This window comes from Penicillium verhagenii (assembly GCF_028828195.1).
Source record: "Penicillium verhagenii strain IBT 33310 chromosome Unknown utg000006l_segment0_segment0, whole genome shotgun sequence".
Taxonomy (NCBI): domain Eukaryota; kingdom Fungi; phylum Ascomycota; class Eurotiomycetes; order Eurotiales; family Aspergillaceae; genus Penicillium; species Penicillium verhagenii.
In genome coordinates this window covers 1,209,320-1,226,379 of record NW_026643170.1, presented here as the reverse complement: position 1 = coordinate 1,226,379, position 17,060 = coordinate 1,209,320, and the positions used below count along the sequence as shown (strand labels likewise).

General features: G+C 48.5%; 4 protein-coding genes across 4 annotated transcripts; 1 reads left to right on the top strand and 3 right to left on the bottom strand.

Annotated features, from left to right (window-relative positions):
• Positions 1-497: 497 nt before the first annotated feature.
• On the bottom strand, positions 498-2,342 carry N7466_005869 (dihydrolipoyl dehydrogenase; the record flags this gene model as incomplete). Its single annotated transcript, XM_057165266.1, has 4 exons — positions 498-1,337; positions 1,427-1,909; positions 2,031-2,110; positions 2,207-2,342. The coding sequence occupies 4 exons, from the start codon at positions 2,340-2,342 to the stop codon at positions 498-500; spliced, it is 1,539 nt and encodes a 512-aa protein (XP_057020865.1).
• Positions 2,343-5,147: 2,805 nt separating this feature from the next.
• On the top strand, positions 5,148-8,151 carry N7466_005868 (uncharacterized protein; the record flags this gene model as incomplete). Its single annotated transcript, XM_057165265.1, has 6 exons — positions 5,148-5,544; positions 5,594-5,747; positions 5,814-6,291; positions 6,354-6,680; positions 6,744-7,032; positions 7,655-8,151. The coding sequence occupies 6 exons, from the start codon at positions 5,148-5,150 to the stop codon at positions 8,149-8,151; spliced, it is 2,142 nt and encodes a 713-aa protein (XP_057020864.1).
• A 2,750-nt stretch (positions 8,152-10,901) lies between these two features.
• On the bottom strand, positions 10,902-11,691 carry N7466_005867 (C2H2-type zinc finger protein; the record flags this gene model as incomplete). Its single annotated transcript, XM_057165264.1, has 2 exons — positions 10,902-11,145; positions 11,255-11,691. The coding sequence occupies 2 exons, from the start codon at positions 11,689-11,691 to the stop codon at positions 10,902-10,904; spliced, it is 681 nt and encodes a 226-aa protein (XP_057020863.1).
• Positions 11,692-14,554: 2,863 nt separating this feature from the next.
• N7466_005866 (CNOT2/3/5 family protein) lies at positions 14,555-16,557 on the bottom strand (the record flags this gene model as incomplete). Its single annotated transcript, XM_057165263.1, has 3 exons — positions 14,555-14,615; positions 14,727-16,231; positions 16,303-16,557. 3 exons carry the CDS (start codon positions 16,555-16,557, stop codon positions 14,555-14,557), a joined length of 1,821 nt encoding a protein of 606 aa, XP_057020862.1.
• Between the last annotated feature and the right edge of the window lie 503 nt (positions 16,558-17,060).

Genomic DNA, 17,060 nt, shown 5'->3' with positions numbered 1-17,060 from the left:
CGTTCATTTCCTGGGATATGGGTGTAATATGAATTAGCAAACCTTGGAACCTCGTTCTAGAATGTGGTGTTGATATACACATGAAGCTTTTCAAGCCCGCTAAGGCCGTGGAATAATCCATGGAATTCCACCCATCTGGGGTCCAGGCAGTCCCACTCCCCCACTCCTCTTTGATTGGCTTTCTCTCTCAACGTATCTAGTACCTAGTACCGCAGTCGTGTTCTTTATGCACACCGGATTGCCCCACCGTCCTATTTGGGCCGCAGGTGAAGGGGAAAATCCCAACCTTAAGAAGTTTGTAATGTATGTAGTAAATCATGAGATTAAAAAACTGATCCGCTAGATTCAATGGTTCTATATTTTGTTTCAAGAAAAAAAAACAATAAACATAGGAAAAGATTACATGAAATGCTACATGTAGTTTGCTAGCTGTGCTAGGCTAAAGAGGCAAAAAAGTAGTACATGGGTTCAGAGGATATCAAGGTACCGCGACGCGTCTAGAAGTGGATGGGCTTAGAGTAGGTGGCCATGGCAGCCTCCTTGAAGGCCTCGGAGAGAGTGGGGTGGGCGTGACATGTGCGGGCGATATCCTCGCTGGAGGCACCGTACTCAATGGCAAGGGTGGCCTCAGCAATCATCTCACCGGCACCGGGGCCGATGATGTGAACACCGAGAATGCGGTCAGTCTCGGCATCAGCAATGAACTTAACGGTACCCTCGGTGTCGAGGTTGGTCTTGGCACGGGAGTTGGCGCTGAAGGGGAAAGAACCAATGTTGTACTTGACACCGGAGGCCTTGACCTCGGCCTCGTTCTGACCAACCCAGGCGACCTCGGGGTGGGTGTACATAACGGAGGGAATGGCGGCGTAGTTAACGTGGCCGTGACCCTTCTTAATGTACTCGATGGCAGCGACGGCCTCCTCCTCGGCCTTGTGGGCCAGCATGGGGCCGAAGGTGACATCACCAACGACACGGATGTGGGGAACCTTGGTGCGGTACTCCTGGTCGATGACAAGACGGCCACGGTCGTCCTTGTCGATACCGACGTTCTCAATCTTCAGGCCTTCGGTGTAGGGGCGGCGGCCAATGGCAACGAGGACAACATCGGCATCGAGGGTCTCCTCCTTACCACCCTTGGAAGACTCAACGTTGAGGCTGACGGTGGCACCGCTGTCATCACCCTTAACGACCTTGGTGTTGGTCTTGAACTTGATGCCCTGCTTTCCGAGGATCTTCTGTGCCTGCTTGGCGATCTCGGCATCCATACCGGGACCACCGATCTGGCCAAGGAACTCAACAACGGTGACCTCAGCACCGAGACGGGACCAGACGGAAGCCTGCGTATCATAAAGTTAGATAAAAAAAAAACCCACTTGTGTGTATTGTGGAAAGCCTAGTAGCCTTAGCACTTGGAAGGTTTTCTTACCATCTCGAGACCAATGATACCACCACCAATAACAATCATCTTCTTGGGGACCTCCTGGAGGGAAAGAGCACCAGTGCTGGTGATGATGCGCTTCTCATCAATGTTAAGACCGGGGAAGGGGGTGGCCTCGGAGCCGGTGGCAATGATAATGTTCTTAGCGCGCAGGGTCTGCTCACCACCATCAAGCAAGTCGACCTTGATGGTGTTGGCATCAACGAAGGAACCGGCACCCTTGATGTAGTCGACACCGTTCTTCTTCAGCAAGAACTCAACACCCTTGGTGAGGCCCTCAACGGAGGTCTCCTTAGCCTGGAGCATCTGAGCGAGGTTAAGCTTCACCTCGCCGACCTCGATACCGCGCTTCTTGGTGTCGTGGAGAATCTGGTGGTAAAGGTGGGAGTTGTTAAGGAGGGACTTGGAGGGGATACAGCCGACGTTGAGGCAAGTACCACCAAGCTTTCCGCGCTTCTCGATACATGCGGTCTGCAAAGGTCTTCAGTTAGCAACGAAAATCCGGCTATGTTGATCGGCGATTGGCGGCGATTGGCCACGATCCTTTGCGGAATGGAGTAGCTGGAAGCTGAAAAATAAAGGAAATGCATACCTTCAAACCCTCTTGACCAGCCTTGATGGCAGCAACGTAACCGGCAACACCACCACCGATGATGACCAAGTCGTGATCTCCTGTTGTCCGGAGGGCCGGAAAGTTAGCGATCGCATCCGGGAAGAGCAGGAAAAACTCTCAGTCTCTTGATTGCGGAGAATTAAGCAATGACTTACCGGACTCAGAGGCATAGCCGCGTTTTGAGCCAACGAAAAGCATGGGAGTGGCGATGAAGCTGGAAGGGACAGCCTTAGGGCCGCAAGCGCGGAGGCTCGCCCTCGGCGCAGCGCGAGGCAGGACGGCGCGGAACATAGCGATTGGCGGAATTAAAAGATGAAGGATTCAATATAACAAGTTAAGCCTCCACGGGAAATCACCTGGAGGGGAGGATGACAAGGTTGCGCAAAAGGGGAGGTGTGCTTTAGAGGGTACGGGAAGAGAGGACTGAGCTTTTGCGGTATTTTGAGATTGACCGCCGGCGGGAGTTATGTAAGCCAGTCGGGTCGACTCGGTAAGGTGCCTGCACCTTTGCCGGATGACGATGCCGCTTTTGTTTTTGTTTAATTGTTTTTTGTTTTTTTTTTCTTAACGTGTTATTATGGGGTCTTGAATATGTTGGGAAGCGTTATCGGGAAATTGGGGGTAGCAGGGAAAGGACTGGTTTTTAATGACATGAAGCCGCCTGTAGAATTCTGGGTCATTTATACACCAGTCGGCCACGGAATAAGCCAAGTATGACGCCGGGCCCCGGGGAAATTTGAAGACCTTTTCCGCCTCCACCTACCCGGCCAGATCTTACCCCGGGAAGCATTGGAATGCCTAGCGTTGTTTTTAGCCTTGGTCAATCCTCATTTTCCCAAAAGAATTTTGGATACCCGCGGGTTTGCAATGGGGTTGGCCCGGTTGGGTCAGGTTTGCCGTAGTCTCCGCCTCCACGGCTATACTCGGCGGGCTTTGGCCACTTGGTGACTCTGAAGTGCTACTATAGACAACCTCTAATGACGTTCGACCCGAGTTTCCTCTGCTTTATTTTAGCCAGGTTATCCTGTTTACTAGTAGTTAGTAGTTGGTGTCTTTTTGTCATCTGGTTCCCAGGTTCGTTATCTGCTCTTCACTACCTGAATAATTCCAAATCAACGCTAGGTGGGTTTTATTCGTGCCCAGGAAGTGGAAACAATGTACACAACCATCGCAGAGAGGTTATCCATAATTCCCGATGGTCCCATGTTCCCATGTTCCTGATATCAGACCGTGCTTGTCTCGTGACACTATAGCTTGGTTGGTTTTTCAGAGTATACTCTCCCTTTGCAGCTGGATTGGATTTGGTCCATGATCAGTTGCTTGCTGCTGGGCCCATGGCTCCAAGTTGCTCAATGCTGACGGTTGAATGAAGCGCATCGTGGGATCCATCGCAGAGAGCACTTCCGAGACTATTATCGAAGATCGGGAGTGAAGAAGAATTCGGTCTACCATAGTGACGATGACGACGAGAACGACAGGTGAGAACCGGAAACTGTCAGGGAAACGTGCCAACTATTCCTTCTGCTAAACGCATAGTTGGCGCCTGCTAATTGTTTGAAATTGCATAACGCATATGCGCGTGAGCGTTTGCAGATTGATGTTAGCTGGAACGAGTCCGCTGCTCTGTTCTGCTCTATATAAGAGCTCTCCAGACTGTCGCTTCTTCCTCTCTCCTTCTCTCTTGCTCAACTCAATCAAGTCTCATTCTTCCTTCACTTGGCTGCTTCCTGGTACTCATTCGGAAACCCTCCAGTAGAAACAAGAAGAGCAGTGTGATTGAGATATGCAATGGAAAGGCAAAAAAATGAGAAGAGAAGGTAGGGGATTGGAGTGAGAAGGATAATGTCATGAGGCAGTTCGATCCACGACCAAAGGGTCCATTAAACGAGACAGCCAAGACTGGCTATATAAGAGAGAAGTAAGAGGGAGAAGGAGAAGAAGAGAGGAAAACAACAAAAGGAAGTAGGCAGGTCGGTTAAATAAGAAAATCCAATGAGCACCATTTTAAACCGTGCGCAACCCCATTAAATTTCAAAGAGCAGTGAATTGGTGTGGCAGGAAAGGGTCCCTGAAACAAAAGAAAGTAAAAAAATGGCTACTTCCCAGAGGATCTTATCCGTTGTATATCCGTTTATGGGTGGATTGACCTAGACTCGGCGAAACTCCGATATACTTGCCATTCTTCATTACTCCTTGAAAGCAGCCCCCAGGAATGACAAACTTGGCCACTCCCAACATGAATTGAATATTGACGCTATTCAATATTTGAGGTATTCCTATACAGATTGAATGAGCTAAAATCAGAAATCAAGAGTCAACTTGGGTACAAGTGTGGCTCGTTGCAGCCATTTGTTCCGGCGCCCTGGGCGGCTTGCCGAGCTAAGAAGAAAGTCTAGAAATCTCCGCATGGGGTCGCTCTTTCTCCGTTCTGGCGGGGACCCCATATCTTATTGGCCATTTAGCAGAAGATAGGCAGACCACTTTCCCTTTCCCCAGCATTAGCGGAAGGATTGGAACTGCTTTGTCTGGCTTAACAGTGTTCCATTTTCGCCTTTTCGGATTGCCGATTTCAGCTCTGTCCGGCTAAAAGCCAGCAAGCCCCGCCCTTCCGTCCCTCTCTACCAGTCTCTAGTCATCCATACGGTCCACACCCCATACCGGATCCAATGTCCCGACCCGGTTTTTATTCTCCAAGTTGTGGGGATTCAGGTACATTGAAGTCCACCACATGACATTGTACATGTTTGATTCCATGTGCCGCCGGGATGTAACCATATTGGACTGTCGCTCCTTGCTTTCCTGGGATCAAACTCGGCCGATCCCCGTGGGGAAGCTTCCTCACTATTCGCACTTCGGACCGGTCTGGGACTTGGCTGTGCGTTTAAAAGCCCCGACGATCCCATTATGATGTCTGCGCGACTTGGACTTTGGGTTTGAATTTACCCCGCGGGGCTGGACTCTCTTTTGAATCGAGTACTTATTTAATTTATTCAGCTTTGTCCCTTGCCTATACATACACCCACTCGTCACATCGTACCGTCGTTCATTGGTAGCTCATACATATGCAATTTTATTGGAGATCTTATTCCCTTCAAAATGAGTGACAGGATCCACTCTTGGAATGTCGTCCACAAGTTGGAGAAGCGACAGCTTCTCATCGCGATCAATTGCATCGCAGCATTGTCCATTCTATTCTTTGGGTACGACCAAGGAATGATGTCCGGAGTGAACAACGCGGAGGACTATGTCAAACTTATGAAGTTCGGGTATACAAAGATGGAAAATGGCGAGGCAACCGTGGTAGTCACAAATTCTCTCTTGCAAGGTGGAATTGTGGCCGTGTATTACCTGGGAACATTGTTTGGTGGTTTGTTCGGCGGCTGGCTGGGAGATCGCGTGGGCAGAATCAAGTCCATTGCAGCTGGTGCTATCTGGGCAATCGTGGGAGCTAGTCTGCAGTGCTCGGCTCAAAATCACGATTGGATGATTTGCGGTAAGTGAATTCCGCTTAAGTTAATGAACCCACACCTAAAGATTTATAGCGCGTTTTGTCAACGGAATCGGCACTGGTATTTTGAACGCTATTGTCCCCGTGTGGGCTACGGAGACGGCCGAACATACTTCCCGAGGTCAATTTATTGCGATTGAATTTACGCTTAATATCTTTGGTGTTGTCCTTGCCTATTGGTTGGAGTTGTATGTTGCGTCCTTCTGTTGAAACATTCTCCCGCATCGTCATTATCTAACCAGATTATGTGTTAGCGGCCTGTCATTCATCGACGAGGGCAGATCTCCTTTCCGCTGGAGATTTCCTATTGGATTCCAAATCTTGTTCCTCTTGGTCCTTTTCTTCGCTGTTTGGTTCTTCCCCGAGTCTCCTCGCTGGTTGGTTAAAGTTGGCCGAGAGGAGGAAGCCAGGTATATTCTCCAACGCCTTCGTGGCAGCAGCAACCCCGAAGACCTTGTTCGTGCCGAGGCCGAGTTCATCGATATCCAGGCCATTGCAGAGATGGAGAAAACAGTCGTCCACGGCAACTCATATCTTTCGATGCTTTTTGGCTATAAATCGGGTGACCTCCACATCGGCCGTCGTGTGCAACTAGTCATCTGGCTTCAGATCATGCAGGAGTGGGTTGGTATTGCCGGTGTCACCGTTTACGCTCCGACAATTTTCAGCATTGCAGGATTTGACTCCACAAAGAGTCAGTGGATTAGTGGTTTGAACAATGTCTTCTACATGGTATGTCTCAATCGTAATCATGGCAAACAAAAGTGGTCAGCTTATTAACGCCTTTTTTCCAGTTTGCAACGCTTGTCTGCGTCTTTACATTGGATCGTATCGGCCGTCGATGGACTTTGTATTGGGGCTCAATCGTTCAAGGCATTGCAATGTTCCTGGCAGGCGGTTTCTCTCGTCTCGCCATCAATGCTAAGGCAGCCGGTGATACGGGTCACGCTTCCTCCTACGGTGCAGCCGCAGCTTCAATGATCTTTATTTTCACCTCGACCTTTGGAGCGACGTGGTTAACAGTGCCTTGGCTGTACCCGGCAGAAATCTTCCCATTGGCTGTGCGTGCTCGGGGTAATGCTTGGGGTGTCGTCGGATGGAGTATTGGAAACGGATGGCTGGTGAGTTCAACTTCCAGCTTATTTTGTTTGATTGGAAAGTGCTAATTAGATTTCTCCCGCCAGACTCTTCTGTGCCCTGTGATGTTCAGTGCCATTGGTGAGAAGACCCTATATGTATTCGCCGCAAGCAACGTCATCACCATCCCCATGGTTTGGGCTCTGTACCCGGAGAGCAACCAACGTACGCTAGAAGACATGGATCTTTTGTTTGCGGCCAAGACGCCATGGGCCTGGGATGCGGAGAAGACCTTTGCTCGTTTGAAGGCTGAGAATCCGGGTATGGTCCAGGCCGTTAGTCGGAAAGGCAGCATAGACCCAGAAACGGGCAAAATGATTCTGGCCGCAACAAAAAGTGACAGGAACTCGACTTCTGCCGAGCATGTTGATGACGCGTGAGTGAGTTGACATATATATCTGTGTATGGGTCCCGAGATTTTGCGAGAACATTGAAGTAAATGCAATTGGATAGAGCAGTACTAGAGGCAGTACCTACAATAATATTTTATGAGTCATAAGACTCATAACATTTCAACCCTCAAGTCATTCATCATTGCATGGAAAGTGAAAGACAAACATGATTATAAATCGCGCGGATAAATCCAAACCTTGGATCTAGATTGTATGGGCAAAGGATCTGATTGGTCACTTTGAGAACAACATCTCCAGGCCAGAAGCTCTACTTCAACCTCAACCGTCAATTATAATGCGTACTAACCCCACTCAGAAACCGATTCCTTTTTTCTTCTCTTATTCTTCTCAAACACCCGATAATTCTCGTGAAATAATCGCACGTGTCTAGCTACCTATCCAAGTAAGCTCTACTCCCGCCAACGCGTCAAAACGCGTCAACACCAAACTATGACGATAAGCAACTAACAAACCCAGAGCAGACATCATATCACCAACGTACATAGCTCCAAAAAAAGCAACCAAGAACACATAATAACGAGCAACCTCTCAAAATCCCAAACCAGCCAAAATGACAATCACAACAACCACAATCACACCAGACAAGACCCCACCAACCCCACAATCCCAAACCCCAACAAACCCAAAACCACAACCCTCCAACCTCCAAACCCAAAAATACCTCCGCCGCATCTCCCTCCATCCAACCCTAACGCCCTACCGCCGCCGCGTCTACCGCGTCCTCCTCTCCGTCCCCGCCGGCCGCTGGACCACCTACTCCGCCATGGCAACATACCTGCACTCCAGCGCCCGGGCCGTCGGCAACGCCATGCGCACGAACCCGTACGCGCCCGAAGTCCCCTGCCACCGCGTTCTTGCGGCCGGCGGCTCGTTAGGCGGGTACAAGGGCGAGGGGATGGCGGTTAAGCATGTTAGTGATGGGTCGTTCCGGGATGAGAAGAGGACGCGGTTGAAGGGGGAGGGCGTTTTGTTTGATGAGGCAGGGAAGGCGAGGGGGGTTTGTTTTACGGATTTTGAGGATTTGGGGGATAAGAAGGCTTGATGCGTGCTAATAAATTACTGGATTTAAACTTGGGTTGTGACTTTGGGGGTTGGATTGGGCTAGGCGTTTAGGGTGGCGGGTTTATTGGAAGAGCCTCTGGGCCCCGGCCTTGGTTGGGTTTTGAATGCTGCTGGTTTCTGTTTGGGTTGGATTTGGGTTGGGAGCCGCATGTTCCGAGGGTTCGAGGGTTATCTCCGTAATGGGGATCTTTCAAGAGGCTTGGATTCTACTAATATGTACTACATAGTTCTGGATGAGGCGAAAAAAAGGCGTTACTGCATGTGATCTTTACTTTTAATAGCGGTACTCGAAATTGAAAATGGAAGCTCGGGAACATTCTCGAGGTCAGATTGATGTTACTTTTCGCCAAGTTTCACGTAAAGAAGCTTTGGTGTTGTCTTGATTTGTTTTCGGTATCTGTTCTCAACTCGACAGCCAACAGTGGATCCCAGACCCTGGAGGCTGTGTCACAGCTTGATCCACATATAGTATACTGTACACAAAACGACACGATTGCCTCACAGGGCTCACTGGAAGATCTGCAGACGGTAGAAGCCGAACCCCCCAATCACCATCATGGATAATTTCGTGCAATGTTGGTTTCCCCCACTCTTTCTGAACCTTCCCCTTTGCCACAGGGGTATGTAGAGGGTGCCATTTCTATATACGGGATACGGCCCCCATGCGCGACAACCTTTGCAGCGGAGAGATCTACAGGAAACAGCCCCGTGGACGGTCATTGGCCCAATGTGCGTGAGTACGGTCCCCACCTGCCATTAATGGTTGCATGATACTCGAGTATTGTGCTTACATCTGGATTGGCGATCTATGTAAGTTGTACATGTACATTTCGTTGCTATAATAATACCCGTGCTAGGATGGGAGGCTTGGTTGACGGCCTTGGATCGTCGGAATGAGATTCGAACAAAGATCCAGATGTCGATAACAGGGGAAATACATACGCTAGGATGTTCAGCCCTTGTGGATCTAGGGTCAAGGTACCTTACCTGTAATCCTTCGTACATGCATTCGTGTACTTGTCACTATGTATTTGTTGGCACCCGTTGACGTATGACTCGGTATCTCGAATCCATACGGTAAGATATCCAGTTAGTATTCGATCATGCACAGTGACGACAGGAACTTGCTTTTCGGGAAAATGATGAATGTTCCCGCTGTCTTGGCAAATAAGTGGAGTGCAGCACGGTTACCCATTCTGGTGTGTGGAGGATCCGACGATCGACAGCACCTGAGTAAACCCCGGTCAACTTTTTATGCATGACCCGCGCCAGCAGGGTTGACCTGAATTTCCAGCCAAAGGGGAGTCAGGACTGGCTCGCTAGCTTTGGCCTATTCACCCTGTAATTTGTCATTTTCTTTCTTTCTCTGTTTAGCTTTTATTACACGTGTTTCTTTCACTCGCCCTTTGTCGTTTGTCTTCCATTTCAAGCCCAGACGCCATGCTGAAGTTTCCCCATATAGCAACAGCAAGGCACATGGCAACAAAGAAAGTGAAACATAAAAGAAAGAGAAAAAAAACTGATCCCTGTTAGCTACTCGACGTACCTGGAGCCTAATTAAGCAGATGTTGCGACCTGGACAGCTTTTCCGGGCTAATTCCGACCGTGTTACGAGAAATCTGCAAGAGAAGAATTCCACGGCTCTAGCGTCACACTATTTGGGGTTGCCTACCGAGTCATTTGATTTTTATTTTTTATTTATTTTCTCTCTTTGTTTGCTTATGCGTTCAAGTCCCGGTGATTGGTGCAATTCTTTCCATAACCGGGTGTTGTTGCAGGTTCCTGAAATTCGGCAATGCATTACATGATTCGCTGTCTATGGGAGGGTGCGCTTACTACTACATAAGATTAGGTATTGCTTGAGAGGTCCAAGGTAGTGAGATCCGGTAGTGCTGACGAGCTAGTGCAGGACCTAGTGGCGGTTTTTTTTTGCTCAGGTACTCGAGTCATTGTTTGTCGGTGCAGGTAGAGTTGGGTTGTGCCACGAATCACGAAGCCATCCCTGGAAGCTACAAGATTACATTCTGCTGTGTCGCCGTGTGTGATCTAATAAAATCCAGTCTGGCTAAAAAGGTACATAGCGACAGGTAGTTAAACTTGGGTCATCAATACTAGACTAAAACCCTGGAAGGAGGAAAGTGTATGAGGAAAGCAATACTGGTTCTCTGTTATTCTCATGAATTGAGTAGCATGACCATCGCGATCGTCGGTATGAATCATGACACATGTGGGAATTGGTATCCCGTAAACAAAAATTGAAAAAGGACTCTGTCTATCGGCCTTATAATCCCTGTCGTCTATAGTTGCACCCAAACCGAATACCAAATGTAAGCAAACATGGAAAATATGAATGTGTAGAAAGGAAATAGGCACCAAAGGATGCCCGTGGCTGGTGCACAATAACAATCCAAAAACGTAGAGTAGTCTATAAGAATAAGAACAAGGTGGGGATTCGAATAAAAAAAAAACAGAATCGCACCTGGAATGGTGTATCAGGTGTAGCGCCGCCAATGAAGCCCAACGAAGAATTGAAATACAAACAGATGAAAAACACATAGGGGGATAAAAGCGGGCTGTCGTGGAATCATAAAGTCGGTGATGAAGTGTAGCATATAGCATGTAGCGTGTATCGCATAGAAAAAGATGGAAATGAGAAGGGGGCGATGGAATGGCATGGGATGAGGGCGCGATGCGCACGAAGTCGCTGTCGCACACGATGGAAGAAACCCCTCAAGCCATATCCTTAGCCGAGCGTTTCGCGCGCCGCTTCGGAACATCGAGATGGTGGTAAGAGCGCAAATGTTCAACTAGGTGGTCCTGGCGAGGGAAGCCATTGGCGCCTTTGCGGGAGCAATGTTCAACAGGGCAGTTGCGAAAGACGGGGTAATGGACGCTGGACTGATGACGCTTCAAGTCGGCAAAGCGAGTGAAGGACTTGCCGCAATCGTCGCAGCCAAAGGGCTTAGCAGCGGGTCTAATTGAGAACAGAAAAGAAATGGTTAGAAATTCCGTGGTTGTGTTTTCCTTTTTGTTTTGTATATACTTCGTATAGCCGTGGGACAGAAAAAAAAAAGTGGGCTTACTTGGATGGAGCGGGTGGGGACTGGGGACCCGAATCCTCGATCTCGCCCGGGAGGGGATAATCGGGCATAGGAACTTCTTCGGGCATGTTGAAGCTGCTCCCGCTCCCGTACGAGGAGCTTCCACAGCTACTACTCGCGGCGGGACTACTGGGTAATCTGGTCCCCAGGAGACCAGTGGCATCATAAATTGGAGCTTCATTCGTGGGACCATAGGCGTATGAATTTGGCGCACTAGTGAAGGAGTAACTATATGGTTCGGATACGAACTCCGGGGCAAATTCCGGGGTTGTAAATGAGCTTGCATCGACGTCGCACATGTTGTCGAACACGGGCGGGCCACGGAAGTAGAAATCCATACCGCCGGGGGAGGAGGACGAGTAGGATGATGAGTAGGATGAGGAGTAGGAGGAATCGGCGTAGCTGAAGGGGGATTGCATATCGGGAGTAGAAAGTGTGAACTTGGAAAGTGGATTTGAAAGTGGAATGGCAGTCTAAATAAAAAAGGAACTCAGGATTAGAAAGGAAATTAGAGAAAAAGATGGTAAAAAATCTAGAAGTCCAATGCCCAAAAAGAAATTAAATGTAAATGTCAAAAACAGAAAAAAAAAAAAAAAAAAGAAACTAGAAAAAACAAGCGAAAAAAAGGGAAGAAAGAAAAAAAATAAATAAAAATAAGTGAGTTGAATGCGCAGGGGGGGAAACTAGTTAGTGACTAGGGTAGACCAACCATTGTGAGACGAGAAGATGGAAATTCTTCCAAATTTCCCAATTTGAACAAGTATTTGGGGGCGTCGATTGAAGAAGCAAATCGTACAAGAAAATCCAAAAGTCATCAGTAAGAATGGGGGAAGACTTGGCTTTAAGTAACAATTCCAGACATGAGTTGTAAGTTACTAACTAGTACAGCTTGAAATAAAAATGCCTCGAAAAAGACAACAGGAACACGAGCTCTCCCATATCACCCCGCGGAGAATGCAAGAAATGGGCAATCCGGACAGGCTCCTATGGCTTCTGAATGGCTTCAAGCCTCGAAATCATGCATCTGGACTGGTGGAGTTCCACACAGCCCCCCCGCTCTCCAGCGTCATGGAAGGGAAATCAGTGCGGGAATTTCTGCAAACACTGGATCCTCGTGCATTAGTCCAGTGCTGACCCGCGAAAAGAACATTCCACGTCTCTTCCACAAGCCTTCTAGCGGCGAGGGCCTTAGGGTATTGGAAGGAAAGAAGGGGGAGAAGCCAATTATAATTACAGAAATGGCCCCCGATAAGCTGGTCAAGGTATACGGGAGAGTACCAGTACCGTACCAGGTGTTGGCAAATGATTGATCTACTAAGTTGATACCTGAGTTAATGGGAAATTCATTTGGCGGTCAGATGATGCAAATGTGCTGTATTGCGCTCGACCCTCTTGGAACTGATTTCATTTATTTCATTTACTGTGTTTTTTTCCCTCTTTTTGCCTTCGCATCTGTTGATCCTCGCCAGTTCGGATTTAGTGTGCTTCTGGAATTCTGGAATCCTTCTAGCGTCATGACATCCCTGGCCCCTCGTTCTCTTTTCTTTTTTTTCCCTTTTTTTTTCTCGTTTCAGATTACCTCTTGTGGCGTCACCAAAGATGACTGCGTGAATTCTATACATGCACCATATCATAATTCGAAACTCACATTGTACTTGCATTTGTACCTATGAGTTTCAACCTTCCATCACATGGAAGTCAACTCGAAGAAAGTATCTCCCCACCAACGACTATACTCCAAGCTTTCAAGGTCGACTCTTACATGTAAATCCATACCAACACATTATCTGTAGATCATGTTCTCCCAAATGTCCCACTCGGCACCCGCGTGCCGAAATGAAGTAATGAAGTCACCGATCTAAGCAATCACAACGATCGCCAAGAACCAAGCCCTGGTCTAAGCCCGAGTCATTGAAAAACACACACGGGTTACCTGTGTACTTAGTACTTGCACCCTTTACTTTGAACCTTGGAACTCTCCAATCCGGGGGATGTGAACCGGATCGACAAAAGCACCGATGATTTAATAAAAAACAAAAACCCAGTCCCGTGATAATTACTTATATTAGATAAATGCGCTATATTAAATGGTACTACATATTGATTGATTGGATTTCCGATCCTCGATTTTCCCGAAGCCCTGGAGTCCACACGGGGTCCGCACAGCCCCTTCTTCTCTGATCCCAGTCTTCTAGAAATTCTAGAAAAAAAAACACCCAAAAATCCCGCATCCACTAACGGTTTAGCGTGTTTGCCAAGTCCACTGAGCTGAGAAGCACTAGCGGGGAACGAGATGCACCTCGTTCCTACAGGTGAGGCGACTTGGCACCAATCTTCCCAGCCTTTATGACTGGTCGATAGCGAGAGTTTGGCTTCATCATGCATGCTGGTGGATATTTGGGTGGTTGACCCACGTATACAAACGGGATGGATGGCGTACCTTGGCCTATGTATGCTATCCTATCTGGGTTGGTTAGCATACTAGGTACAAATGTCAGAGGAAATTAGGGGATTCCAAAAAAAGCAAAACCAGAAAACTAGAAGAGGAAAAGGAAAAGGAAAAACCAGGAAACGACTCGTGTTTCCCGCAGTTATGTGCGACTTATCCAGGCAGCTTGTTTCATTGGAGGGGTTCAGGGGGGTGCTTAGGACATACGCCTATCGCCCATGTCGGGCGCTCTTAGGCAAAGTGAAGTCATAGTGTCGTTGCTAGTTATGTCTTCGTTAGACGAGTACCTATTGGACAAGTACTATGGAGTACATGGTGAGCTCAATGTTTGTACTTTGAGTCTGCGGGTCCGTACTTTTTCCCGGAGCCTCAGGCAGGTCCAGTCTCTACCTAGCGGCCATGCATGTGTACCTAGCCAGTGGCCCCGTGACTACTGAAGACGACCTACAATCTTGGAAAATCTCCGAATCGTGCACGGGAGACGGGGCGTAACTGGTATCTGTAAAGTCTGGTTTCATTCGCGAATAGCTGGGGATAACTAAAAAAAAAAGCACTGAACTCCCGTTTCCCGGAGACCCATTCATTGTACTCATTGCCCGATGCCGTGTCCTGGCATCCTTGGAAAACAATAAAACAAAAAGATGTAACGAAAACAAATCAGGCACACAAAAACCTTCCAATTCCCAACCCCATGACACATCTATTTGTGGTCGTTCTCTCTCTTTTTTCCCCCCCATAAGAAAAAAAAAATACACTTGCTATGTGGTCATAGCGTAGGGAGGTTAGGGGTCTTCGTGAACCTAGACTGCTACGCCTCATAATAGAAAGACGCATCATAATTCATCCTCGAGATATTTGTACACGAACTTGAAGTCAGCCTTGCGCCGGTTCATCCTGTCGTTCGGGCGAATAGTCAGCACGTGGTGCATCCCCAAAGGGGTGGTTTCCACTGAAATTGGGTTTCCACTCCGGTTTTATTCAATGACGCGTGTGTCGATAACATACCAGGTACTCTCATAGTCGAAGAACCGGTAGGTGCCTTGTTCGAACTCCTCGGTGATATTCTTCGGCTCCTCGTGACGCTGGAACCAGGTTTGGTACTGCTTATGGAATCGCCAACTTTGGTTCTTGAGGGCCTTGGCGGCCAGAAATTGTTGATAGGACCCTTGTCGATAGTAGAAAAGGTAGAAGAGGGTATCGGTATCGATTCGACCGGTATCGTACAGCCGTGGGTCATCAAATATGGGTAAAGGTTCCTGTGGGTAGTAGAGAGGAGTGTTGTATGGGTTTTGCGGCTTGTAATGCCGTGGCTTTTCCGCATCTCCTGCTTCTGGGCATGTTGTAAGGGAGGTGGCCAAAAGTCTAAGCACAGCAGGCGAAGGTTCGTTGGATGAACGCTGCTTGGTTAGCTCGAAAGATTGTACCAGATCTTGAAGACCAGGAGGCAAGTGATATATTGACTCCTGGTTCTCCCCATCCTGTGTTTGTGTTACCTGGCCGTTCGTCGTAGGCTCATTAGGGGGCTCTGATTGGATGACAGGGGCAGGTGACGAAGTACCAGAGATCCCTGTACCACCGGGGGTCTTTGATCGTGCGGCAAAAACGGGCTCTTCTGACAATGAAGTCGCAGCCGCAGGGGTAGGCCGAGAAATGGGCTGCACGTGGGCAATACTGGGAGAAGCGATAGATGATGGCTTAGAGATTGGAAGAGCAGCCGAGAAGGCTGGGCTGGCGCCTGGTGGTGGGGGCAGTGGTAGGATCCCAACACCACTTTTATCACTCGCGGCAGCAGCAGCCGCAGCTGAGGCGTATTTCAGCGTTTCTCCAGGTAGGCGGGTAGGGAGCGGTGCGGGTTTCATGCCAGGGGCGGCACTTGAGATAGCAGAGGGGAGGGTGGCGAGAACAGGGAGCGGAGACTTCATCTGTGTTGAGGGTCGTCGAGCTGTCGGAGGTTCAACCTTTGGTGGCTTGGGTTTCGGTTCTGGCTCTTCGTCCTGAATAGATTGGGCATCTTGTGATGATACCCGATCATTCTCATTGCCCATGCCAAATTGAGCCTCGACTTCTTCACCAATGTTCAAATCGTCATAGAGTGTCTCATCCTCCCCAGAGTAGTCGACATTCCCGCCTTCCTCAACATAATACGTGATGCTTTCTTTTAGGTCCATCACTTGGGTGACTTCAAGATTGCCATTTTGCAAAGAGCGCATGAGAAATTCAAGCTTGTTGACATGCCACTTATGTCGCTCCGTTACTCGCGAAATATCGGCCATTCGGTTCGCTTTGGACATATCCTTCTTGCCCTTCTTCATTTGCGCGTGCAGCGTTTCCTCCTCTGCCTCCATAGCCTCAATTTTCTGCCCAAGCTCATCCACCATAGCAGAAAGGAAATCGGAGGCCTCCACCTTTTCTTTTTCTCGTGGGTCAAGTCGTTGCGCAGCTGATAACCCTTCTTTAGAGTAGGCTTTCGTCTTCATCTCCTTCTCAACGGCCTTGAATTGCTCCATGCACTACTCGAGTCATTAGCCGCCCGGGCCTTCAAGACCGACCAATCCTCCCAGCCGAAACAATGAACACCTACCGTTTCAATCGCTTTTCGCTGCTCCAATAACGGAGCCTTGTCCTTGACTTCATTGCCTGCCGCCCATGATTTAATCTGGTCACGAAACCTTTGGAGCTTCTTGATTTCGCGCTTCAAGTTCTCCTCAAGCTTATCGCGCTGAGTTGGATTTGTGGCAGAACGAATCTTCTCGTAGATGCCCTCAAATGTTTGGATCCCTTCGGCGACTCTCTTGAAGGTCTTCTCAATCTCTTGTTGGGTTTTGCGGGACGCCATGGCGCGTCGGAGTGTGCGGACTGCACCGAGGAAGGCGAAACAGTAGGGCTGTGATCAGAGTGCAATCTCGGCCTAGGGGCTCGACAGTACACAATGGCGAAATGGGGATTAATTTGTCGGGGAATTCCCTGATTGTGACAACAAGGGAGAAAGCGGAGTCGAAGTGGGTTGGATTGATCCATTTGCACTCACTCGCAAAGCTTCCAGTATTACTTGTATAGGTAGGCGGTACATAGTGGCTATATAGCCAAGGCGGTGGGAGGTGGCAGCTCAAAAGCTGGGGGAAAAGATGGGACCAATGAATGCCGTAATTCAACATTTGAGCATTAAAACTGAGTTGAAATATTGACTCATTAAGATATACGAATGTATATACATATGGTACACATCATTAAATAATCAACCGGCAAAGTAAAATTGCAGAAAGTGGTGGCAAAAAGTGACGGAGTCCTACCAGCGGCTTTGCGGTGGACTCTATCCTTGATCGATTAGGATTATAGAAC